This window comes from Bidens hawaiensis, unplaced genomic scaffold (assembly GCF_021521415.1).
Source record: "Bidens hawaiensis isolate Kalapana, Puna unplaced genomic scaffold, B.hawaiensis_p1.1 tig00002132_1, whole genome shotgun sequence".
Classification (NCBI taxonomy): domain Eukaryota; kingdom Viridiplantae; phylum Streptophyta; class Magnoliopsida; order Asterales; family Asteraceae; genus Bidens; species Bidens hawaiensis.
Window position 1 is genome coordinate 1,313,387 of NW_027491114.1, and position 27,126 is coordinate 1,340,512.

At 42.4% G+C, this 27,126-nt stretch overlaps 1 protein-coding gene across 1 annotated transcript; it reads left to right on the forward strand.

Moving 5' to 3' along the window:
• LOC143608253 (protein HIGH CHLOROPHYLL FLUORESCENCE PHENOTYPE 244, chloroplastic-like) lies at nt 1-23,764 on the forward strand. The gene is made up of 9 exons (XM_077083354.1): nt 1-227; nt 718-947; nt 1,014-1,112; nt 1,190-1,384; nt 1,469-1,561; nt 1,626-1,721; nt 2,160-2,300; nt 2,372-2,536; nt 23,720-23,764. Exons 1-9 carry the CDS (start codon nt 101-103, stop codon nt 23,762-23,764), a joined length of 1,191 nt encoding a protein of 396 aa, XP_076939469.1. The 5' UTR covers nt 1-100.
• Nucleotides 23,765-27,126: the final 3,362 nt, after the last annotated feature.

Genomic DNA, 27,126 nt, shown 5'->3' on the forward strand with positions numbered 1-27,126 from the left:
GTGTAGAAAAAGAAGCGACGTGGAATCACTCACATCTCACTGTCCGTTTGCCCATTGTCGTTCATTTTTGATTCTCTCAAACAAAGACACAGACACAGATATGGCTTCCGTCACACGGTTATCCCACACTCATCCTCCGGCACTCAACCGCCAATTCACCGGCACTTCGCTGGCGTGGACCCGTCCCGACCGGTTTCTTCCCCATGTCTCTCATTCTAAGCTTAGAGGTATTTCATTCCCACTATTCATTTTCAGGTTTTAGCATTCTAGAATTACTATTAATTTCATATATCTTGTTTTTTGATTGCTAGGCGCTAGTCTGATTAATAGGGGTTAATTGAATTGGAATTTACATGTAATTTTTTGAATATACATATTATATATATATATATATATATATACATATATATATATATATATTTTTTCCAACGAATTTTGACCAAATGGCCGTTGTTTAATCGGCGCTTAGGTGGGCGATTTTTACAACCATGTTATTGCTGTAGAAATCGCCAAGCGCTGGGGATTGGCAATTATTCGGGTTGGAATTTATATGCAATTTTCAAATATACATATATAAAGTTTTTTGATTTTGATTGACCAAATAGCGATTAATCTGCAACAAGTCAGCGGGGATTTTTACAACCATGGCATGTAACAAACAAAATTTAGAGATTTATTGAAGCATGTATTTGATGGTTGAAACTAACTAACATATAGCATTTGGAGGGAGTGTGATTACATGTACAGCAGGGACTGCACCGGTAGCTAATTTGGCCCCGGGAACCCCAGTGAGACCAACCAGCATAATGGTTATCGGAGCAACAGGAACGTTAGGGCGCCAGGTGGTTAGACGGGCACTAGACGAGGGTTATGATGTGCGATGCCTTGTCAGGCCTAGACCCGCCCCTGCCGACTTTCTTCGTGACTGGGGTGCTACTGTTGTCAATGTAAGACCTATATACCGAAATAACCCCTTAGGTGATTTTCGTAAATAAATATTTATTTACGTGCAGGGAGATTTAAGCAAACCTGAAACGATTCCAGCAACACTGGTAGGAGTCCATACGATTATTGATTGTGCGACAGGGCGTCCAGAGGAGCCCATAAAAACCGTAAGCATTAATCAAAACTTGCACTCTAGTTTTGATTTAATCGAGTGTTTCTAAAGTAAGTCTGTATTCTATTTTAGGTAGATTGGGAAGGAAAGGTTGCCCTTATACAGTGTGCAAAAGCAATGGGGATTCAAAAGTACGTATTCTTTTCGATTCACAATTGTGACAAGCATCCTGATGTTCCGTTGATGGAAATCAAATATTGTACCGAGAAGTTTCTTCAAGAGTCCGGTATCAATCATGTCGTTATTCGCTTATGTGGTTTTATGCAGGTAGATATATACCAATGATGTTCACAGTTCACACCTTTAGTTTTATCTTGTTTTTTTACTGATTGTGTGATGTTTTACTTACAGGGGCTAATTGGGCAGTATGCTGTTCCGATATTAGAAGAAAAGTCTGTATGGGGAACCGACGCCCCCACAAGAATAGCTTATATGGACACTCAGGTAACTTAACATCTCTTTTCTAACTTAACACACAGTTAATAGTATTAAAGGTGATTTTGTACAGGATATAGCTCGTTTAACATTTATTGCGATACGGAGTGAAAAAGTTAATGGGAAGCTACTTACATTTGCTGGGCCTCGTGCTTGGACAACACAAGAGGTAAAAAGTGTTTTATGGGTAGTGTAAGTGATACGGTCTGAGCCCGAACTTGACTAGGCTTGACCTCGTCTCGTTTCGAGCTCTTTACCTAAAGCACGGTTTGTGAGTCCCGTTTAGTTTTTTTAATTAATTTATACAGATTTTTAATTATTTCTGCATATTTTAAGAAAAACGTTAACAAACCTAAAGCTCGGCTCAAGCTAATGTCCCGTACCTTAAACGAGCCAAAGTTCGGCTCGAGCTTGGTTGTGCAGTGCCAAATTAATTCATAGAAGTCCAAAAGAGCTCAAACTTAAAAATATTTAGTTGGGCCTGGGGCTCGGCTCGGTTCGATCTTTTTATCAACGCGATACCGAGTAGCTCGTGAGAAGCTCGGCACGTTTTGCACCCTAAGCCTAACACATGAGTTGAGAGTTACCGGGTTTAAACTGTGAGTAGGTGATAACATTGTGTGAGAGGCTAGCTGGACAAGATGCCAACGTGACTACAGTCCCGGTGTCTGTTTTGAAGTTTACTCGCCAGCTAACTCGTTGCTTTGAGTGGACAAATGATGTTGCTGACCGATTGGCGTTTTCAGAGGTTAACAAAAAAAATCTTCAAAACTTGTTCTGTTTCGTTCATAGTTGACATGTTATGTTTGAATGTTGCAGATTCTGACAAGTGATACGGTGTTTTCGGTACCAATGAATGAGACATACGAGCTTCTTGGTGTGGATCAGAAGGATATCCTTACACTGGAGAAGTATTTGCAGGATTACTTTACAAACATATTGAAGAAGCTGAAGGACCTTGAAGAAACGTGGATCTACTCACTGGTAGCAGGTCTACTTTCCTCGGGTTTTGATTGTACTATTTCACCGATGGTTCTTCTGGATCTGTGTTCTTCCACCTACAAAATGAACAACGCCGTTAACTTACCCCTCAGAAAGGGACAGAGGGGTCCTCTTTGGGGTAACCCTCCGGCGTGAGAATAAGTATATGTAGGAGAAGATAATAATGTGCCAGTAAGGGAATCTGGAGAGTATTGCTTAATAGCTGAATACTGTATGATTGAGTGACTGTGTGTTTGTATGTAACTGACTGTGAGTGAATGTAATTCAATATGATTGAATGTGATATCACTGCCTGTAACTGTCAATGATTGAGTATGAATGTGTCCATCAAAGTGGAGTTGATGCTGTATTTATAGTGCTAGGGTTTCCACTGATTGGGCTCAGCCTCGTTGGCCTCCTCCAATCGCACTGCGCCACGTGTCCTCTGGGACACCTGGCGCTTTCTCGTTGGTTGTAATCACGTGGTAGCACATGTGTCATGCTGAGTTGTCGACCTTTCATTTGGCAGCTGTCAACATCAGCATATTCTTACTCCTTAAAAAGATACCTTCTGGAAGGTTGTCTGACGTGCACAATCAAGGTTGCCCTAATCCTGATTTGGATAAGGACGAGGTCGATTATGTGCATGTGTGATATGCGCCAATCCTGAGGATGCGCGAGGTCTTCTCTTTATTCTCACGCGCAGATGTTTAATGCGCAGATGTGATATGCACGAGCATGTGATATGCGCCGCGCGCTGATGCGCCGCGCGCATATGTGATGCGCGAGCATATGTGTGCCTGGGCATATGATGCCTGAGCATGTTTTGTATGCGCCATGCGCATAGGTTTTGGCTTTGTGCCTTCATAATGTCTTTATCTTGTGGGTTGACCCGCCTTGCTCGGTGTTGAGGCGGGTACATACCTCTTCAAGCCCCCCAGTCTAATGTGTGTCTTATCTCGCGCTAGCGCGGTAAGATAGATATTAGACTTACTGATTTGGTCTTTTTAATGGGGTTTTGTCGTTTTCTTGGTTGTTTCCATCGTTGCGCGAAGTTCTATCCATTTGGTTGAAACGAAAGGTCTAAACACGTGGTTGGTTGGTGGTGACGTGCGCCGGAAACGTGTCAGACGTTTCGTGTGCTCGAGGTGCTACAGTTGCCTTTCATGTCCCCTCGCACAGCTGTCTGGAACACGTGTCGCGCTCGCATTGGTTTACACCTGCGAGTGGGGGCGCGTCTCTGCTCCGTGGCAGTTCCGTTACGTTTTTATGTCCCCTCAACAGTGTTAGGGACACGTGCCGCGCCCTCGTTGGCTTACACCTGCGAGTGGGGGCGCGTGAAATCCGATCAGTTGCCAATTTTCTCTCTCCTGGGCCTATAAAAGCAGGCCCTTAGGAAAAATTTTTATCTTCATCTTCATTGTTGTGTACTCCAAAGCTTCTATCTTTCCGATTTTCTGGTTATTGCTTCCAGATACCCTGTTATCTGTTGCTGTTGTTATTGTATGTCTGATAGCTCAGACTCCTCTAACCCCTCAATCACCTCTATTGCCTCTCGAAGACGCCGTGTAAAATCTGTGGTGATGTCGACATTGAAGCAGAAGGGCAATGGGAAGAGGGTTGTTGAGACCACATCGGAGGAAGTAGGGAGGACCAAGGCCACGAAAAGGTGGAATGAAATCCCCTGCAAACTAAGGCAGGCCGATCTCGACAGCCTCATCTCGTCACAGGGTTTTCTCCCTGTGTTTGGCTGCATGTTGCCTGTGGCCGGGCAAACGGCGGCGGACCCGCCTCCCGGCTATATTTCACTGTACACCCATTTTTTCACCCACTGCAACCTTCGTCTTCCGATGACAAGGTTTGTAGGCGCGGTGTTACGGTTTTTCGGGATACATATATCCCAAGTCCATCCGTTTGGACTTGTGCGCATGACTCATTTTGAGTTCATGTGCAAATCACAGCGCGAGGAGCCCACCCCTCGGCGCTTTCAATTTTTTTACAAGCCCAAGATCCAAGATTCTTGGATCTCCTTTATTCCTCGCAGTCAGAAGGTTAAGTGCAGCACCGTATCATTCAAGAGCCTTCATGACTGGTCTGAGAGGTTCTTCTACATCAGGGCTGGTGTAATCCCCATCCGCATGACGATGCGCGCGATCGATTCTGCGCCCGCGGATGCGGATGTTATTAAGAACCCAACCGGCGCCTGGGTTAAGAAACTGACCGCCGAACCATCCCCCGCCAAGAAAATTCGCGAGGAGGCGCTGGTGGGGGTCGGCATGAGTAAGCTGTGGGCCGACAGCGCGGCGGAGCCTGTCATCCAAGTGGACGGCTTGCGTAAGTTATCGCATTGCTTTATTTCCGCGCTAATAAAATTTGCCTTTGCTGATATTATTTGTCTTGTTTTTGCGCAGTAACCAAGGAGTTTTTCCACGCCGCCTACGACGATCAAGTGGAGGGTGGCTCCGTCCCGCTGGGCGCTGGGGAGGTGGGCTTCCCAGATCGCTTCGATGACATGTTCATCCCTGTGGATCTGGAATTTGACTTTGATAGCGACGCGCCTGGTAAGCCTTCGCACTTATGCTTATTCCTTTAGAATACCAAAGTTTATTAACAGTTCTGTTGCTTGTATTTGCAGATGCGCTCGAAAACTACGAGCTGGAGCTCGCGGAAGAGGAGGAGGAGGAAGAGGAGGCGCCCCTACTAAAGCGCAAAGCTAAGGGGAAATCTGGCGCAGGGGGCAGTAAGAAACAGAAGAAAGATGACACCCCTGTCGCTCATCCCCATGCTCAAACGAAGGGACCTGAGGAAACCCAGGTGTTTACCACCAAGGTTTCTTTAGCTTCCCTGCCTGTGAAAGTGGGCAGACCTCCTGTCCACTTGAGGTATGGTGGCGTGACCTCCTCCCTTCGCGCGGCTGAAGAGAGAAGCAGTGTCGCGCCTGCGAAAGGTATACTTTGCTTACCCCTAATGGTTCAATGAGGGCGATTCTGATTGAATTATTATTAAATCTTTTCGCATTTGAATGTTTGCAGGACCGGCGACGGTAGCAGATCAGCCGCAGGCGCAACAAGGTGCTGAGGCTGCGCCGGGGGCTGCTTCGAAGTCCCCTGTTCTACCCTCAGAAAAGGGTAGAATGAACTTTATGGCGATGTTCGCCGCGCGAACAGAATTGCGCGAAGGTATGTTTTGCGCCATTGTCTTCTGAGTTTTTTGTTTTGATCAAATCATAAACCCTTTTTTGTTGTTGATTTGTTCATAGGAGTTGTAGCTGGCGTAGAAGCTGCTGGTGACACTCCTGGCGTCGTTGCCGGCGCCGCTGGTTCTGCTCCTGCTCCTGCTAGTGCTGAGTCTCCCCTTATTGGGATTACAAAGGAGCAGGAAGCCGTGTTGCGCGCCGAACTGGCGGCGTCGAGACCTCCCTCGCCTCCTCCTACGCGCAGCCCTCTCCGCGAGGCTGGTTTGGAGCCCTCCAGGTCGCAGGAGAAGAGGCCGATTGAAGAAGATGAGGAGGATGAGGGAGCTCAAGCTGAAGACTCCTTCGGAGTCCGTGCCAGCCCTGCGATGCCACAAGACTTCGCAGCGCATACTTCTGGTGGGGCTGGCGCTGACTTTTCTGCTTCATCCCCGCAGGTATGTTTTAATTTGTTGCTCCGCTGCGCGTACTTCCATATAAGTATGTTTTTATGACTTAGAACATTTCTTGTGTTTTGCAGGAAGGTGACCACGTTTACCGCCCGAGATGGAATATTAACGAACACAGTTCCTTCCAATCCATGGGTGTATGCGAGGACTTCTGGGCTCATGCCGTGCCTCGTACTGAAAGGAGGTATCAGGAGGGGCGCACCCGCGCTGACTTGCTCAACGATCACATTTTCGCTGGGTCGGCTTTCTTTGCTGCCTCCTAAGAGCTTCATCGTGATTATATTAAAGTACGCGATGCTCTTGTGGAAGCCCAGCAAGAGGCTAAGGTGGCTGCCTGGAACCTTTCTGATGCTCGCGCACGAGCTGAGAAACTCCAGGCGGAGCTCAGCGAAAACCGAGCAAGTGCCAACACCGCCTTTATTAAGCGCGGGCATGAGCTCCAAGCTGCGCGGGAGAAGCAGCAGGTGGCGGAGGCCGAAGTTGCCAAGTACGCGCGGAGAGTGCGTGACTTGGAACTGGAGGCGGAGGCGCGTGACCAAGCTATCGTCCAGAGTATCACTGAGAAATCATCACTGGAGAGCGAGGTTGCGCGCCTGAAGAAGTATTTGGCGGCCGCGCAGGCCGATAGAGATGAGGCCTTGGCGACGGCAGCGTCTAGCCGGGAAGCACTTGATGCTGCGCAGGCGGAGAAAGAAAAAATTTTGGCGGCAGCAGCGTCTGATAAAGAGGAGCTAAAAAAGACCAAGGAAACTGTTGAGTTATTAAACTCCCAGGTTCCTGCCCTCGAGACGTCTGTTGCTGGCCTCGCGCAGGATCGCCAATGGCTGGTGTCACAGGGCATGACTCGTTGCGCTTTGGCGATGAAATATTCTGGCGAGTTTCAGGCCCTTGTGATGGACTGCAATGCTGCCGCGCGCTTGGTCGGTCGAGCTGAAGGGTTTACGGATGGCTATGAATATGGCATGTTGAAGAAGAACCCATCCGAGTACCCTTACAAGAGCGACGCGGCCTGCGCGGACATGGCCGCGGTGGGGGAGAAGTATATGAATACTCCCATCCCCATCCTTGTGCAGGTACCTTGACCTTAATGAGTTTTTCTTGATTAATTTTCCAAGTGTTTTGTACTCAATACTTTTCTAATGATTTGCAGATAGCTGCGCTTGCTGACCAGCCCGACCTCGGCGCGCTAAAGAAGTTGCTCGATGAATGCGAGGGGGCTGGTGGCGATGTTGGTGGCGCGGGGGATGTTGCCCCTGCCAGCGGCTCTGGCGCGGCGAAAGAATCTGCTCCTGACACCGTCGTGATAGAAGACTCCATTGAGGAGGAAGAACTTGACTATGGTCAGTTTGGAGATGAGGAGCGGGCCGCGCCAGATGCTGCGGGAGATGATGAGGGTGATGAAGTGGCTGACGTCGACGTGGAGACTTGAGAAGCCCTTCATCTTTCTAATTTTTTTTTTTTTTTTGTTTTTTGTTATACTTGTAATTTGTAACTCATCACCCTTGTAAATTTCAATGCTATGGAATGAAATTTGTTTTCCCTTTTTCACATCTTGCGCATTTCCATTCATCTCTTCATGTTTGCTTGTATAGATATAAGATATGCTTGCACGTTAAAATAAGAACAAGGTTGTAAGGAAATTATTTACTTAACCATAGTCCTATTTTGTAAGTGGTTTCGCAGTATCTTGTTTATGCTGACACGCGCGATGACTTTTCACTATTCCTTTTTTGCGCGTCGTTGTCGCGCGTTTTTTATATGGAATTATGAGTTTTAGCCATTACATGTCAGCATGTGTTACTCAGATATCCACTATGATTCCGCGCGCGACCTCGACCTGAGACCTTAACAACTATGATTTGGCATGTACTTTGCCTTAGTTGTGTTTAGGGATTTTTATGATCAAGCTACGCGGGATGTAAGATGGATGTTTGTGAGTGTTTTGAGCTAAGGCTCTTTGTTTTGGGCTAAGGCCCTGACGTTTTTAGAGTTAAGACTCGTTAACGTGTTTGAGCTAAGGCTCGTAGGTTTGGGCTAAGGCCCTGACGTTTTAGAGTTAAGACTCGTTAACGCGTTTGAGCTAAGGCTCGCGCATGTATGTTTTACTTCGTTTTATTTTGTTTTGAAGTCAATATAGTGTTGTCATATTGCTTCAAATTAATAAAGGAAGTGTGAAACATGTATGCAAAGGTAATAGAACAAATATTGAAAGATAGCGCGAATCATCATTCATGATGGCTTAAAAGCCTTGATTACATATTTGAATTTTTACATGAAGCATTTTCTAAGCTGTGCTGCGTTCCACGCGCGCGGTATCTTTTTTCCATTCAAATCTTTTAAAGTGTACGCGCCTTTTCCCAATTCTTCTGAGATTTGATAAGGTCCTTCCCAATTGGGGGACATTTTTCCTGGGGGTATTGCGCGGCTAGCTTCATTGTTTCGAATGACAAAATCATTTTTCTTGAAGTGGCATTCTTTAACGCGCTGATTATAATATTTTTCCAGCTTTTTCTTGTACTTGGCTTCATTGATGATAGCCGCTTCTCTGCGCCCTTCAAGCAAGTTGAGGTCCAATCTTCTTTCGCGCTCGTTATCAGTCTTGCTCATCATGAGTACCCTATGGGATGGGCATCCAATTTCTGCTGGGATCATAGCCTCTGTCCCATAGGTTAGGCTGAACGGGGATTCGCCATTGCTAGTTTTGCTTAATGTCCTGTGCGCCCACAGGACATTAGGTAACTCTTCGACCCAAGAATGGGTTTCTCCCTCCAACCTTTTCTTCAGCCCATTTAACAAACTTTGATTCGCGCGCTCCACTTGGCCATTCCCCTGAGGGTGGTAGACCGAAGTGAAGATTTGGTTGATGTGAGAGCCAGCTGGATATCTTCCTGTCAGTGATATGTTTGCCATTGTCGCTCACAATTTCCATAGGAAGGCCAAAACGGCAAATGATGTGGCTCCAGATAAATTGCTTCATCGCCTCAGATGTGATTTTTGCTAGTGGCTTGGCCTCAACCCATTTTGTGAAATAGTCTACCGCCACTACCAAAAATTTCACTCGCCCTTGCGCTTGCGGCAGGGGCCCCACAATATCAATGGCCCATTTGTGGAAAGGCCATGCGGAGGTCACTGGAATCAAGTTGTTCTTTGGCCGCATGGTGTTTGGCGCGTAGCTCTGACATGCCTTGCATTTTTGGATTTCTTTTAGCGCATCCAAGTACATGCCTGGCCAATAGTAGTCTGAGCTCATTGCCTTGGCAACCACCATGCGCGGGCCAGCGTGTATTCCGCAGATTCCTTCGTGAATCTCCCTAATCACATAGCTTGCTTCTTCAGCATCCAGGCATTTCATGAGCGGTCCAAGATAAGAGCGTCGATATAATGTACCATCAAGTAGTTCATAGTTCTGCGCCTTGTGTCTTATCTTTCTCGCCTGTGCGCGATCGTCCGGTAACTTCCCCTCCTTCAGGAATTCCATTATTGGAGTTATCCAGGATGAAGGGGTTGTATGAATTACAAGGACAGATTGCGTTTGCACTGACGGGTTGCTCATCACTTCCACCCTGACATCTTTGCCAAAGTGATCAAAATTAGTTGATGCCATCTTACTCAACACGTCAGCGGCCTTGTTTTCGCTGCGCGAGATGTGTATGATTTTGAAGAAGTCAAACTGCTCAATGAGCTTTTTTGCCTGCTCTAGATATAGAGGCATGGTGTTCTCCTTGGCATCATAAAGGCCATTGACCTGTGCAGCTACCAAGTAAGAATCAACATGGGCCTCTAGCCTTTTAACTCCAAACTTGCGCGCAATGCGCAGACCAGCCAGCAGGGCTTCATACTCAGCCTCATTGTTGGTACTCTTGAAGTCCAACCTAATAGCATAAGTATATTCATGATTATCAGTGTCCACCAGTTTGAGGCCTGCGCCGGACCCTTCGCTGTTGGAGGCTCCATCAGTGAATAGCCTCCAAACATCTTCTTCATCATTTGCTCGCGGAGGGTCTACCTCGCGCTGAGCTTCTTCAATCTTTCCCTCTGGGATTTCCGTGATGAAATCCGCTAAAACTTGACCCTTTATTGCTGGACGGGGCTTATAGGTGATCGTGTGTTCACCTAATTCCAGCGCCCACTTTGTCAGCCTTCCGGAGAGCGCGGGGCGTCGCAAGACTTGCTGGATGTTGTAACCTGTCAGAACTTCAATAGGATGACCATTGAAGTATTTATGAAGCTTTCGCGACGCGTGTGTTAGTGACAAAACTAACTTTTCCATGATGGAATAGCGCGTCTCAGGGTCTGTCAGCACCCGACTCACATAGTATATTGGCGTTTGGATCCCCTTGCGATCCACCAATAATACTGCGCCGATGGCGCGGTCTCCAGCTGACAAGTACAATGTAAGGGTTTCGCCAGGAAGTGGAGCTGTGAGCGCGGGCAGCTTTATGAGACATTCTTTTATCTCACTGAAAGCTTGCTCAGCCTCAGGCGTCCACTTGAATTGGCTCTTCTTCAAGCAGTTCCTCAAAGTGTTAACGAATGGAGTAGATTTGCTGGCGTGGTTCGCTAGGAACCTGTTGATTGACACCAATCTACCATTCAGCTTCTGAACCTCTTTCATGGTGGATGGTGAAGGCATGTCAAGGATGGCTTCCACCTTTTCAGGGTTCACCTTGAAACCATCCTTAGTGACCATTACACCAAGAAATTGTTGGAATTTCGTATGCCCGAGACACTTATTTAGATTAATGTGGCTAACTGTGCTTGATCCAAGTCGGGTCATACCCAATAACGAGCTAGATAGACACCGGATTGTATTTGTTTAAGATATGATCTTTAAACGAATACCGAACACAAAGTTTAGGAAATCGGTTTTTCTGAAAAAATTGCACTTGAAAGATTAAAATAAATAATTTGGATTATTTATTTATTTAATTATTTAATTGGTTAAATAATTAAGAAAAGATTATAAAATAGTTTTATAATAGTGTAGGCTAGTTTTATATATATATATATATATATAAATGAAACAAAAAAAAAAAAAAAAAAAAAATCAAGAGAGAGTGTGGCCGGTTGGGTGGGACCCACCACCACCCCAACAAACCAATATTGTGTTGTGACTCTTGGACATTTTTTGATATAAACACCCACTAGCTACACATGCAAACTTGTCTTGTCTTTCAAATTGAAGTGCAATAAAAAAAAAAACTCTCCTCTCTCCCTCTCCCTAAGGTTCGGCCGAAACAAGGAAAGGAAGGAGGGCTCGGGTGGTCGGTTTCTCGTGTTCTCGTCCTAACACTCGTCCGGTGTTGCTCGTGGGTATCACCTCTTGAGGCATCCTACTCTTGGAGGCTAGCCCATCTTCCTCTTCATATCATCCTACTCTTTTGAGGTAAAAGAGTTATTATATTTTTACATATTGTTAGCCTATTGTTCTTGTAGATTGATCCTATTTCGGGTTTTAGCCATGTTACATATTGGTATGTTTCATAAAATTAACAATAGGTTGTAAATATTATCATGCTTCCGTTGCTAGATTAGTGAAAATGTTTCAACTAATACTCTAAAATAGATGCTAAAACCCAACAATTGGCATCAAGAGCCGGTTACAAGGACATAGGTTTACTTTTAGTTTTTCCCCTTTGGTTTTATAAAATTAACATGCATGAGATTTTATAAAACCCAAGATCTTAACATATGGATGTTAAAGTTCAAAAAAAAAAAAAAAAAAAAAAATTTGTTTTTTGGCCAAATGGGCCGAAACCCATTTGGGCCGTGAGGTTAAAATGGGCCGAAGCCCTTTGGGCCGGCGTTTTTTTTTAATTGGGCCGAAGCCCAATAACTTTTGTTGGGCCGAAGCCCAATAACAACCGTGAGGGGTTTTTTTTTTTAGTCTTTAAATATATATTTGGATATGTATTTATTTGTAAGTTAGTCCCCAAACCGAGCCTAGACCGATGTGGATGTTGTGATTGTGTGTTGTGATTTATCTATATTATTACTCATTTGGAATGTAATAGTAATTATGGCTTGTATTTATTTTTACAAATGGTTGTAATAGTAAATAGGTTGTTTGTAATTTTCTTTATTTTAGACCAAATGTATTAGGATATATTTGTTGTAAATTGAAGAATTACAAGATTTTGGTGGATTGGGCCTATTGGGCTTATTTGGGTTAATTGGGCCTCACAAGCCGATTTGGGATTCAAAGCCCATTAAAGCCCAAATTTACCTTTTAGGCCCAAGGAAGCTTATGGAAGTCCAAGGCCCACTAAAAAGCCCAAGTTGAAATCACAACAAATTAAAGAGGAGACACTTGTAGCATTGGATGCAAGATCAAGTGGGAGCATATCACTCATCCTTGTGTCATGTTATGTCCCTTAGGATAAGACTAGGACACACACTTGTTTCGGCCAACAAGTGTGGTCCGCTTAGAGGCTCGTGTTTATGGTTGACCTTATGGTGTTTGTATGCTTGTTTGATTGTGTTTGAATGGTAGATATAGGATATCAATCCGTCACATAGATCTTATAAAACAAACATATAAAATGGGTTCTAATAATTATTGGTAATTGACGTGACACGTAGTATTTATAAAATAATTAAATAGCCGTCTCACGCCTATAATAAAAATGGTTTTATTATAATTAGAACCGGTGAAAATCGTTTTCATTTAACCATGTTACTAAATGCATGTTAGAACATGGTAAATAAGTTTCCTAAATCTAGAATATTGGAAAACTTAAAATCCCTTTTTCTTAATTACCAAGGAAACAAGTCTAAACACCATCCTTTTGTATAACACTTAACGTATTAGGGAACTTTAAATGGGATAAAGGTCACCTAACCATTTCAAGCAAACTAATATACTTAGGGTAATATTAACATATTTGTGGGATAAAGGTCACCTAACCACTTGTATGTTAATCTTACATGTTTATGCAAGTAGGACGACTTGAATTGGAAACCATGTGATAAAGGTCACCTAAGCATGGGATCCAATGGTGTTGATGGGATAAACATGCCAACACGAAATAAGGATTTCGAATGGTCCCATACCTCTAGAAGTTGCAAAGGGTTGCAATTGTCAAGGTTGACTACCTTGTTAAATCAAATGACGGGATAAAGGTCACCTAACCGAAATTTGATTCATCGTTGGATTCTAGAATTTAATTATTATTTAAAATGTGGTATAAAAGGGTATTAATAATTAAAATTGTTTATAATACTAAAATAGAACTTTGTTAAATTTTGTAGATGGCCGCTAACAATGCCAACACCTCTACCCATAACACCCGTAACCTATCCTTAAGAACCATCCTTGAAAAGGATCGTCTAAACCATAATAACTTTATGGATTGGTATCGCAACTTGAGAATAGTTCTCAAGCAAGAAGAGATATCATATGTCTTAGACGATCCCATTCCCGACGAGCCTAACGTGGAAGATGAGGAGGCTTATAACGATTGGGTCACGTACACCAAAGATTCGGTACAAGCCTCTTGCCTCATGTTAGCAACTATGATTCCCGAAATCCAAAAGGATTTCGAGCATCATGGGGCATACGACATGATAACTCAATTGAAGGAAATGTTCCTTCAACAAGCTAGAGCGGAACGTTTCGAAACGGTTCGAGCGTTTCATGCATGTCGTATGGAGGAAACCCAAAGCGTCTCATCTTATGTCCTAAAGATGAAAAGCTACATTGAAAAGCTTAATAGGTTGAATTGTCCCGTGTCTAATGAGTTGGCTACGGATTTGATCCTCAACTCATTAACCAAAAGGTTTGAAACTTTTGTCATGAATTATAACATGAATGGATGGGACAAAAGCATTGGTGAGCTTCACGCAATGCTAAGAACGGCCGAAGCGGGAATGGGTAAAAGGGTTTTACCCGTTCTAACAATCAATGAAGGCAAAAGGGGACATAACTTCAACCCCAAAGCAAGTGTTGCTAAGGGCAAGGGCCACGTCCAAGGAAAGGGAAAGAGGAAAGCCATCACGCCCTACAAACCGAAGGAAAAGAAGCAAAAGGTTGCGACGCAAGATCCATGCTTTGAGTGTGGAGAGATAGGTCATTGGAAAAGGAATTGTCCGACCTATCTCAAAGCGTTAAAAGATAAGAGGGATGCGGAGCAAACCTCAGGTATTATCTTTACTATATATGTTGAACTAAATGTTATTTCTTCAAATACATGGGTACTTGATACCGGATGTGGAACTCACATTTGCAATTTGTTGCAGGGGTTCAAAAGAAGTAAGCAACTCAACAAAGGGGACATTAGTCTCTTTATGGGCAATGGAGCAAGAGTTGAAGTCCAAGCTCAAGGAGACTACATGTTAAAGCTTCCAAGTGGTTTGGAAGTAATTTTGAAAAATGTTTTGTATGCTCCTAAGTTAAGGAGAAACATTATTTCCGTGTCCCTTTTAAAACAATGTGGCTTTGATCTTAAGTTTATTGATTATGATATTCATGTTTTGATGAATGGCATATTTTACTTTAAAGCTATACCCATGAATGGTATATATGAAATAGATCAAAGTGGTATGTCACATAGTAGTTCAATGTATAATGTCAACACCAAGAAACTCAAGAAGGACTTGGGTGATTCCTATCTTTGGCATTGTCGCCTTGGACATATAAGCAAGAATCGCATGCAAACTCTTCGCAAGAGTGGTATTCTAGAAACCAATGAGTTTGATTCATTTGATGTATGTGAATCTTGTTTACAAGGCAAAATGACAAAGCAACCCTTTAATAAAACTTTTGAAAGGTCAAAAGAATTATTAGGTATCATACATTCGGATGTATGTGGTCCTTTTAGACCAATGACTAGGAATGGTGAAAGATACTTCATTACCTTTATTGACGATTATAGTCGATATGGTTATGTGTACTTAATGAAACACAAAGATGAAGCTTTTGAAATGTTCAAAGACTTCAAAGCTGAAGTAGAAAGACAACTCAAAACAACAATCAAAGTACTTCGTAGTGATAGAGGAGGAGAATATCTAAGTGGTGTTTTTCAAGATCATCTTAAGAGTTGTGGAATTATTTCACAACTTACTCCACCTGGAACACCACAACATAATGGTGTGTCTGAAAGGAGAAATCGTACCCTATTAGATATGGTTCGATCAATGATGGCTAGAAGCACTTTACCTCTATCATTTTGGGGCTATGCTTTACTTTCCGCTGTTCGCATATTGAATATGGCTCCAACCAAGAAAGTGGAGAAGACACCTTTTGAAGTATGGCATGGAAAGGCTCCATCGCTATCATTCTTAAAAGTTTGGGGTTGTGAAGCTTATGTAAAGCAATACACCCCAAACAAATTAGAAGTCCGATCCACTAAGTGTATCTTTATAGGTTATCCTAAAGATGATTTAGGATATTACTTTTACGATCCTAGTGAGCAAAATGTTATTATTGCTCGAAAGGGTAAGTTCTTGGAAACTAAGTTCCTTGAGGAAGGAACTAATAGTAGAACAGTGAAATTTGATGAGGATCAAGAATCACAAGATGATACACAATTGGTTGATACTAGCACTCAACAAGAGGTTGTTGAAAGTGATCAAGTGATTGATCAAAACACACAAAACGTTCGCAGATCTGGTAGAATTAGCAATCCACCTGAAAAATATGGATTTTTTGTAGAAGGTTGCTACGTGGTAGATTCGGATGAACCGACCACATACCGTGATGCAATGTCCAAGAATGATTGTGACAAATGGCTTGAAGCCATGAATGTTGAGATGCAATCCATGTATGACAACCGAGTTTGGGAATTGGTTGAACCACCACTCAACTCCAAAGCTGTTGGAAGTAAGTGGGTTTTCAAAAGGAAAACTGATATGCATGGAAACTTGGATACTTATAAAGCAAGACTTGTAGCTAAGGGTTTCACTCAAACTCAAGGGGTTGATTATGATGAAACTTTTTCGCCTGTGGCAATGCTTAAGTCTATTAGGATATTATTTGCCATAGCTGCACATTATGATTATGAAATCTGGCAAATGGATGTCAAGACCGCTTTCCTAAATGGATATCTTGAGGAAGATGTCTATATGGTTCAGCCTGAAGGTTTTGTCGATCCAAAACATCCTAATAAAGTATGCAAGTTAAAGAAATCAATCTATGGATTGAAACAAGCATCTAGAACTTGGAATCATCGTTTTGATGAAGAAATCAAAAGTTTTGGGTTCATCAAAAACGCTGATGAGGCTTGTGTGTATAAGAAAGCTAGTGGGAGTATAATTACCTTCTTAGTATTGTATGTCGATGACATTCTACTATTTGGAAATGACATTCCAACCATGGAAAGCGTTAAGGCTTGGCTTGGAAGTAGATTTTCCATCAAGGATCTTGGTGAAGCTGCCTATATTTTGGGAATAAAGATCTATAGGGATAGGTCAAGGCGCTTGATAGGTTTGAACCAAAGTACATACATTGATAAGATCTTGAAAAGGTTCAAGATGGAAAACTCCAAGAAAGGTTTTGTACCTATTCAAAGAGGGACCATATTGAGTTCAGCTCAATGTCCAAGCTCAAAGGGTGAGCAAGAGACGATGAAACAAATCCCATATGCTTCTGCTATAGGATCCATCATGTATGCGATGATATGTACTAGACCGGATGTGTCATGCGCTTTGAGCATGACAAGCAGATATCAACAGAATCCAGGAAACAGTCATTGGATGGCTGTTAAGAGCATATTGAAATACCTTAGGAGAACTAAGGATATGTTTCTGATATATGGATCTGGTGAGGAGGAACTCGCTATAAAAGGTTACACGGATGCGAGCTTCCAAACTGATCGAGATGATTCTCGATCACAGTCTGGGTATGTGTTCACTCTTAATGGAGGAGCTGTCTCTTGGAAGAGCTCAAAACAGGAAGTGGTAGCATTGTCCACTACAGAATCAGAATACATCGCCGCTTCATTGGCAGCTCAGGAAGCTGCATGGTTGAAGAAATTCATTACTGATCTAGGGGTGGTCTCTTCCATTCAAGACCCCCTAGAAATCTTTTGTGACAACGAGGGTGCGATTGCACAAATCAAGGAACCTCGTTCGCACCAAAAGACAAGGCACATAGAGCGGAGATTCAACTACATAAGGGATGAAGTTGAAAAAGGAAAGATATGTATTCGCAAAGTTGGAACTGATCAAAATCTTGCGGATCCATTCACGAAGCTCCTAGAAAGACCGAAACATGAGCGTCATGCGAGTGGCTTAGGACTCCGATATTCTAGTAATTGGATTTGATCTATTTTGTATTTATGTTTAAAAGACTTTTGTAATTTAACTCTTTTATATGATTATGGAATCTTGAGTTAAATTCTAATTTTGCATGTTTAATCCATGAATAAGTTATCTTATTCTAAAAGTCCGTAGTCGATCACATTTGTGGGAACAAATATGAAGCAAGACTATTATGAACTAGGATTGGTGGATATTCATAAGGAATGAATATGGAGCATAGGTTTGCTGCCAAGGTTCATAGATATTTGTGGGATACGAATATTGGACTGACCCGCTCTCAATATTACTACATGGAGTCAATGGACCTGATCATTAGTAATTTTGAGTAAAGGAGAATTTCATATTATCCTTAGACCTGAGATGTATACTGGGTCTTGATTTTCACCAAGTATTACACTTTGACTCTGCCCTTCGCTATTCGTAAAAGATGGTACATAAGGATGAACTCAGGTGGAGTATAAAGTGATAGTGAGAGGCGTATACAGTCAAGATGGAATTTGTTCCTCTTATGTGTTGAGAGTTTAGATGTCTAAGGCCTGATAAAGTTGAATTGTAAAGAGAATGATCGCCTATGTCTCTTAGATCCAACATGACATCTAGTAACAAAGGGATATAATGATTGATTCACCTAAATCATTTTCAAGTAGGGTACTTGGAGAGGATGATGTTATTGAATGACACTTCGTCAAACACATTAGGGGTGGTGGACCGAGTTAGGCGGGATTCACCACTAGCATTAATTATCTACGTATCTCGTTCAAGTGGGAGATTGTTGGAATTTCGTATGCCCGAGACACTTATTTAGATTAATGTGGCTAACTGTGCTTGATCCAAGTCGGGTCATACCCAATAACGAGCTAGATAGACACCGGATTGTATTTGTTTAAGATATGATCTTTAAACGAATACCGAACACAAAGTTTAGGAAATCGGTTTTTCTGAAAAAATTGCACTTGAAAGATTAAAATAAATAATTTGGATTATTTATTTATTTAATTATTTAATTGGTTAAATAATTAAGAAAAGATTATAAAATAGTTTTATAATAGTGTAGGCTAGTTTTATATATATATATATATATATAAATGAAACAAAAAAAAAAAAAAAAAAAAAATCAAGAGAGAGTGTGGCCGGTTGGGTGGGACCCACCACCACCCCAACAAACCAATATTGTGTTGTGACTCTTGGACATTTTTTGATATAAACACCCACTAGCTACACATGCAAACTTGTCTTGTCTTTCAAATTGAAGTGCAATAAAAAAAAAAACTCTCCTCTCTCCCTCTCCCTAAGGTTCGGCCGAAACAAGGAAAGGAAGGAGGGCTCGGGTGGTCGGTTTCTCGTGTTCTCGTCCTAACACTCGTCCGGTGTTGCTCGTGGGTATCACCTCTTGAGGCATCCTACTCTTGGAGGCTAGCCCATCTTCCTCTTCATATCATCCTACTCTTTTGAGGTAAAAGAGTTATTATATTTTTACATATTGTTAGCCTATTGTTCTTGTAGATTGATCCTATTTCGGGTTTTAGCCATGTTACATATTGGTATGTTTCATAAAATTAACAATAGGTTGTAAATATTATCATGCTTCCGTTGCTAGATTAGTGAAAATGTTTCAACTAATACTCTAAAATAGATGCTAAAACCCAACAGAAATTTCCCCTCTTCCGCGCCGAAAGTACATTTGCTCGGGTTGAGCTTCATGTTGACTTCCGTTAAGCGCTGAAGAGTTTCCTCGATGTCTTTGAGCATTTGTCTCTCCTCCCTGCTCTTGATCACCAAATCATCAACGTAGACCTCTAGATTTCTTCATATTTGTTCACTGAAAACCGAATCCATAAGTCTCTGATAAGTGGCGCCCGCATTCTTTAAACCAAAGGGCATTTTTGTGTAACAAAAAACACCCTTGTCGGTTCTGAAAGCAGTCTTGTCTTCGTCTTGTGGTGCCATTTGAATCTGGTGATAGCCTTTGTAGGCATCCAGGAAACATTTGAGCTTGAATGGCGCCACGGAGTCCACCTTTGCGTCGATGTTTGGGAGGGGGTAACAGTCTTTCGGACATGCTTTGTTGAGGTCCTTGAAGTCAATACACATCCTCCATGACCCGTTGCTTTTCTTTACCATCACAGGATTGGCTACCCACGTCTGGTATCGGATCGGGCGGATGATGTTTGCGCGCAACAGGTCCTCAACTTGCTCATTCATGGCCTCCGCCTTTTCATCCCCCATGATTCTCTTTTTCTGAGCAATTGGCTCCACCGACTTGAAAGTGTTAAGAGAATGTTGCGCCAAGTCTCGCAGGACCCCAGTCATATCGGAGTGTTGCCACGCGAAGACCGACGTGTATTTTGTGAGCAACCTTTTCATTCTCAATCTCGTTTCGTCTGAAATGGTAGCGCCAATTGTGACCGTTTGCTCTGGGAATTTTGGGTTTAAAATCCACTTCTCTGGCGCATTGTCCGCCATTGGAAGTTTCATTCTCCCTTCCCGCGGCGTACTTGTCACTGCGCACAAATGATCGCGGTAAACAAATGTTACGCCTGTTGGTGTAGGGAACCCCAATGCGCCGTGCGCTGGCGACGGTATAGCATTAAATTGGGCAATCGTTCCCCTACCCAGGATCATATTGTGGCATGACGTGGTGGGCAGGACCAAGAAGTTGACAACTTCGGCTCGCTTGTGCTCATCATCCCCCATAGTTAGTTCAAACTGAATTTGACCTAGGGGATGGATGATTTCATTTGAAACACCACAGATTGGTGCGTTCACCATCTCGAGCCGCGCTTGGTCTGCCGGGTCTAACTTTCTGAAACATTGCTCATACATAATGTCAGATTCGCTTCCAGTGTCCACCAGGACCTTTGACACTTCGTAATGAGCAATGTGTGTGGTGATGACGAGAGGGCTGCTGATTGAAGGGCCTCCCCTGATTCTTGGGAAGATAACTTGCTGCTCGCGCCAATCTCCGCTGATTTGCGCGCTTCTCTTTTTTGACGTCTGCCCTTGTCGTCCCCCCTCAGCCACACAGATTCTTTTGTATTTCTTGCTGGCAGAGGCTCCTTCCGGTTGCTCATCTTCTATTCTTGGGTTTTTCACCAAGTGAGCCAGCCTGCCTGCTTTTACATCCTTCTCGATCGCATCCTTTAAATGATGGCATGCGTCGGTGTTGTGGCCCGGGGACCTGTGAAATTCACAATATTTGCCACTGTTTTGCGGTCCCCTGTAGTGTAGTTGCTTGGGGGGCTTGAATTGGACAGTCTCAGTACTTAACACCTGTGAAGGTGTTTTAGTGAGGGGAGTCCATATTCTTGGCAGAGGTCTGCTAGGATCTCTGCCGCCCTCCCTCTTGTCACCCTCCCCGCGATTACGAACATCTTTTTGGGGCTGGGGTGAGCTTGGTTGCGTTTGCTTTTCTGCGGAAGAAAAACTTGTTGGTTGCAACCTGGACCATACAGAGTTCTGTTTGGCCCTCTTCTCTTTGCTGCGCGGTGATTCAGCCTGATTCGCTCTTTCTCTTGCCCTATCTTGGGCAATCTGTTTTTCATTTCTCGCGAAGACTCGCGATGCTTCCATTAGTTTTGCCCAAGTGGTGGGCATACCATCTCTGCTTACGAGAGCTCGGCGGAGTTGATCACTGCGCGCGCCTTGTATAAAAGCCACACGCAGGAGTTGCTCAGTTATACCCCCGATTGCCAGAGACTCCTGATTGAAACGAGTGATGTAGTCCTCAATCGTTTCATCATTCCTGCGCACGCAGTGCATGATGTCATCAGGATCGCGCGTGTGTCTGCGCTGCTGTACGAAGTGGGCTTGGAACTTTTCCAATAGTTCCTCGAACCCATCAATTTGCCCAGTTGGCAAGCTCTCGAACCAGACACGCGCCGCGCCCGTAAGGCAGCGGGCAAACATGTGACACCATGTTGGCATCGTCCAGCTCTCCAGGTTTCCCGTGTTATAGAAACCTTGCAAAAAGTCATCTGGATCTGTTGTGCCATCATATTTGCCCAGACCACTTGGCATCTTGGTCTTGTGCTGGATGGGGGCCTTAGCGATGCGCTCAGTAAATTTTGAGTGCTTCACTAAGATGGCCGGCCTGTACGGCGTGGTTACGTCCACTTGCCCCCTCACTGGCGGGCTGTACGGCATGTGCAGATCCAGATCTGCTCTGGCTCCAGACGCCATGTTCACAGGCGCGCGGAGTTGTGAGCCTCCTGCATGAGTATCTCGCGTCTTCCTCATGCTATGCACTTCTTCATCACTGAACTCAGTGTGTGCAGTGTGAACAGAATGTCCGTCTTCCGGCGCGCGCGGCCTTTTTGTAGTCTGCTTATCAAACGCTTGCCTTTGTGTTTGGTCGGCTAGCTTTTTCTGTTTGACCATTTCATTGTACTTTTCCATTAGACGCCGCTGCTCGTTTATGAGCCATTCATTCGGATCATTTGTTTCTTCTTCTGGACCCATTGGTCCTTTCAGTTTCGCCCCGGCAAGATTTTGTAACGTGAGATCGTCTGGAGGAGTTTCAGTCTGGCCGTGAGGGGTTGTGATGAAGGGACGGTTACTGGTGGCGCGCGTAGAATCACGCGGCACCCTCAGAAACTGCTGTCCCTCATTGACACCCTCACGTTCAATATCCTCCAGAGCTTGATCAGCGTTACGAACGCCAGAAACCATGGTGATTGATTTTTTTTTTATGTAGATCTGATGAGATCTGATTGCCGTTTGTAACAGTGGATGGCGTCAATGAAGAAACGTGGATCTACTCACTGGTAGCAGGTCTACTTTCCTCGGGTTTTGATTGTACTATTTCACCGATGGTTCTTCTGGATCTGTGTTCTTCCACCTACAAAATGAACAACGCCGTTAACTTACCCCTCAGAAAGGGACAGAGGGGTCCTCTTTGGGGTAACCCTCCGGCGTGAGAATAAGTATATGTAGGAGAAGATAATAATGTGCCAGTAAGGGAATCTAGAGAGTATTGCTTAATAGCTGAATACTGTATGATTGAGTGACTGTGTGTTTGTATGTAACTGACTGTGAGTGAATGTAATTCAATATGATTGAATGTGATATCACTGCCTGTAACTGTCAATGATTGAGTATGAATGTGTCCATCAAAGTGGAGTTGATGCTGTATTTATAGTGCTAGGGTTTCCACTGATTGGGCTCAGCCTCGTTGGCCTCCTCCAATCGCACTGCGCCACGTGTCCTCTGGGACACCTGGCGCTTTCTCGTTGGTTGTAATCACGTGGTAGCACATGTGTCATGCTGAGTTGTCGACCTTTCATTTGGCAGCTGTCAACATCAGCATATTCTTACTCCTTAAAAAGATACCTTCTGGAAGGTTGTCTGACGTGCACAATCAAGGTTGCCCTAATCCTGATTTGGATAAGGACGAGGTCGATTATGTGCATGTGTGATATGCGCCAATCCTGAGGATGCGCGAGGTCTTCTCTTTATTCTCACGCGCAGATGTGATATGCACGAGCATGTGATATGCGCCGCGCGCTGATGCGCCGCGCGCATATGTGATGCGCGAGCATATGTGTGCCTGGGCATATGATGCCTGAGCATGTTTTGTATGCGCCATGCGCATAGGTTTTGGCTTTGTGCCTTCATAATGTCTTTATCTTGTGGGTTGACCCGCCTTGCTCGGTGTTGAGGCGGGTACATACCTCTTCAGACCTCAAGGCTCAATCCAAGCAAAGTGACTTCTACATTTAATATTTGATGATGATGATGATACAAAAAGCCATGTAATTTGTTATATTTGTGTTTATATACGTCTTCTAACAAATCATAAAGAGGTTTCATTTTTGTTTGTAAATTTTTTTATTTCTTTTTCTTCTTCGGTAGAGGGCTTCTTTATTTGTTTACGTCTATCTAATGTTTCTTGGCTAGTCACATGGGCTAGCCAAATTCTTTTTGAGTTATTTTTATCAACTTTTACTACAATTAAAAACTATTCCGTTGATCTTTAGGTCGTGTTCGGGATTGAGTTGGAAAACAATTAATTGGCATTTAGGAGCTATGTAGGTTTGCTAATAAATATTAAAGTTAAAGCCATTTTCATTTTCATTCATGTGGTTTGTTACTTTTGTTATTAGTCCAAGGGTATTTTTCTCTTTCTTTTTCCTTTTTTTTATTATGTATAATATAATTCAGTTTTTTTTGTCTAAAACCCCTAAGAGCATTATCCAAACCCTAAACCATCAAGCATCGACCAAATTCTTCGAAACCCTAGATCATCGACCTTGATACTATACTACTCATTTCGCACTTCATATACAGAGAATAACCCAGGAAGATGCTTCTATTGCTGCATCAAACATGTAATTTGTACAAGATTATACAACTCAGTTTATTTTGAAATTGGGTTTTTTCCACATAATTTATGTTAATTGCAACCAAGGAGTTGTGGCTTTGTTGTTTGGGTGGATCCTCCATGATGTTAAACATATGCTAAAATGGAATTGAAGACCACAAGAATGAAGTTTGCATTAACTTTTGTTTTGGTTGTTTTTTTCCTTTATGTATGTTACCACTAAATATTGAAGTTGTCTAGCTAAGATCACTTTGTTGTATGGTCATTGAGACATTGTAATGTCTTTTGCAGTACTAATTCTATAAAATGAAAATGGTCTTTGTTAGAATATGACTTGATTAAATAAAGTTGATTAACATATTAGTGTTTGGTTAAGTGTTTGACAAGGTTAAGTGTGACATTCGTCGTTTTCGGCTTGCTTTGTATTTGCTTTTGTATTGTAAACCCAACCCAATTGGTTTTTGGATATTTGGATATTAACAAAAATGATGGATTTTATGTTATGATCTTGTTTCATACTTGTCTCGTTGTTATATTACCCTTACCGGTCCTTAACTCGCTTAACTTATGCTAAAAATTGGTTTTTAACAAGTCCATGGGCCAAAATTGTCAAAATAATTAGCTTTCTGGAAAATACTTCTCGTGGCGTCAAGCGACCATGTACCCCTTTGTTGGCCAAGCGACATCACTAGGTAGCTGCAACATCAGATTTTGTTTTGTGGTTTGTTTTCAATCGTTTATAGAACGAACTCGTGTTTTAACCATTTAAACCAACAAAGACTCAACCCATAATTATTCTAGAACCCTCCAAACATGTTTTTGTTCTTGGTTATAATTTATTTAATTCAAAAATCGTTTTAAATAAAGTATCAAAGATTACTGTTTTATCCATCAGACATATGCATTATCCATTTCCTCAAACCCATTTTATCTTATCCTTACTTTATTTAACCAAATTTTTGTAAAATATAACTTAAACTCCCGAAAACACAAGCCTTGTTTTTATGACCTTTTATACCATTTATATTCCATCTTCAAGACTCAACATTAACTCAAGTTCTTTCAATATTGGACGCGCATGTTAAACAGCCGGGTTCACTTTCTTGAAGATTTTATACTAAGTTTTTCTTCAACAAACGTCACTTGATCCAAGTGAGTAATTTCATCCCTGTTTCGCTTTTATATTTTGGGGGTAGCTTGCATACTTAATCAAAAATGATTTTAAGACTTGGATCCTCAAACCGCAAACTCTAGTTTTGTGTTACGTATATTAATTGTCCGATTGTGTGTTATATGTTTCATATGATTATTTTCTAAATGCTTATTGCTTTTGTTGGTTGGCCTTATCCTCAATCTCAATAAATATGATCATACGCTCCTCCTTGTAGTTTGGTCGTTTTTACCTATTAGAGAGGTGAGGAACCACAACCTAATCGATACGATTTATTACTTTACAGATCTAATCTTCGATATGAATACTATTAGGTTTGATTACTTTAGTGTCTGTAATTGTGTGTATTTGAGAAAGTATTTGGGCAGATTATCGCGGCTTAGATTAATAAAATAAGAACTGTTTTTCAATAACATAAGTTACAGGGTATATAAAGGAAATGAGCTCATTCGTTAGACACTCCCTAACGATTGAGTCTCATTCGTTATCATGCATTAAGTCTATTAGCTAACATAACGAATGATCACATACGTTAGTTTCATTCGTTAACATTCCCTATCGAATGAAGACATAAGACATGCGGACACATTCGTTAGTAGCTACTCAAACGAATGTGTCATTACATATAGCAAATATGCCTTTACAATTACCAAAATACCCTTAATACATTTAACTAATATCCAAAATACTTTAAACAAAGACTGAGACGCAAAACTGTGCACTAACAAACTCCCCCTTGTCTCGAGCTCTTTGTTCTTCAATTCTTGAATTGGCTAGTCTTCCAATCAGCACAACTAAAAATTTCAAAGGCATAGCATGCTCGAATAACATGTTGGAATTGCATAGCCTGCTCGTTGTCTTTAACGTCCGCCCATCTGATCCAATTCTTGTATAAACTTCATTATCGGACTCAGATAGGTTCACTAGCCACACATGATCATTAACCCTTATAAATTTCGTCTTCAAACCCGATCCCAGTACAATTATAGCCTCGCTGGTCTTGTTATCATAATAAAACTTGTTAAACTTCTTATAAAGACTTTGTGGAAAAGTATTTATAGGAACTTTCTTTAATGTACGCGATGGCTTTACGTTAAGAACCAACTTCCTCCAACCAGTGCGTGGATCTATTTCATCCACATACTTGCGAGTAAGCACATGAGGTTTGAAAAACTTAAATCCATACCTTACCTCGGGTAACAAATGCCGATAGAACCAATCAACCAACTGATTTTCACCTCTGTTCTTGAATGGTCTACTAGCGAGTGTACGAACATCCCATCTCGACAATGAAAGCAAATCAATAATATGCCTGAAATACTGAATTCCATGCTCCCATTTCACGATGCATACTTTAAGATCTGATTCGTATATCCATAAGATAATATTACCTTTCACCGTGTTTGTAACAACAAAATTCTTCATCTAATATGCTGATTCTCGAGCCTTCGACTTTAGATAATCTTCTATCTTAGCATATCTAAAGGCCTCGATCATCTTGTTCATCTTCACCATGTTATGTGTAAACATATCATCAGAAATTCATCTCTCGGTTTCCAATGCATTAGCCTTTCCCTTTTCTTTCTCCTTTGCTTTCCACAGACGTTCTTTAGCTGCGTCGAAGTGTTCAGTAGTAAAGAATGGAATTCTCCCATTAGAGTTAGAATGAGCATATATATCGGGATATTACTCAGTTGTCACGTCGTCAACCTCCACACCATCATAATCAAAATCATAAGCAGTATTCCCATACGGAAAAATCTTATCAAATCTAACCTCATCACTATCTTCCACCTCTACATCCACTCTCTTCTCTAATTCCTCTACATCCTCTTTATTTAAATTAAGTAGGATGACAATCTAGTCTTTAGTAACGAGTGATCAACAACTCACTCTCTTCAATCTCATCCGCATCTACCATACTCATAACAATCCCGTATCATCCCAAATAGTACCATATTTACATTAAGTGTATTCACGGGGTGCACATTAGTGGAATCATGATACACCACTAATTTCTTCCATGAATCACCTTGTCACACCCCAGACCACGGCCTAGGCGTGTGACATCTATGTTGGTAACACAAGTGTAATTAAATCAGTATTACACTTGGTATGTTGGTACCATCTATGTTGACAACTATGTTGGTACCACAAGTGTAATTAATTATCAAATCTAACCTCATCACTATCTTCCACCTC

Coding starts and splice junctions, on each gene's coding strand:
- LOC143608253 (XM_077083354.1), top strand. CDS start 101: ATGGCTTCCGTCACACGGTTATCCCACACTCATCCTCCGGCACTCAAC. Junction 1,722..2,159: donor GTGCTTGGACAACACAAGAG/GTAAAAAGTGTT, acceptor AACTGTGAGTAG/GTGATAACATTGTGTGAGAG. Junction 2,301..2,371: donor ACCGATTGGCGTTTTCAGAG/GTTAACAAAAAA, acceptor TGAATGTTGCAG/ATTCTGACAAGTGATACGGT.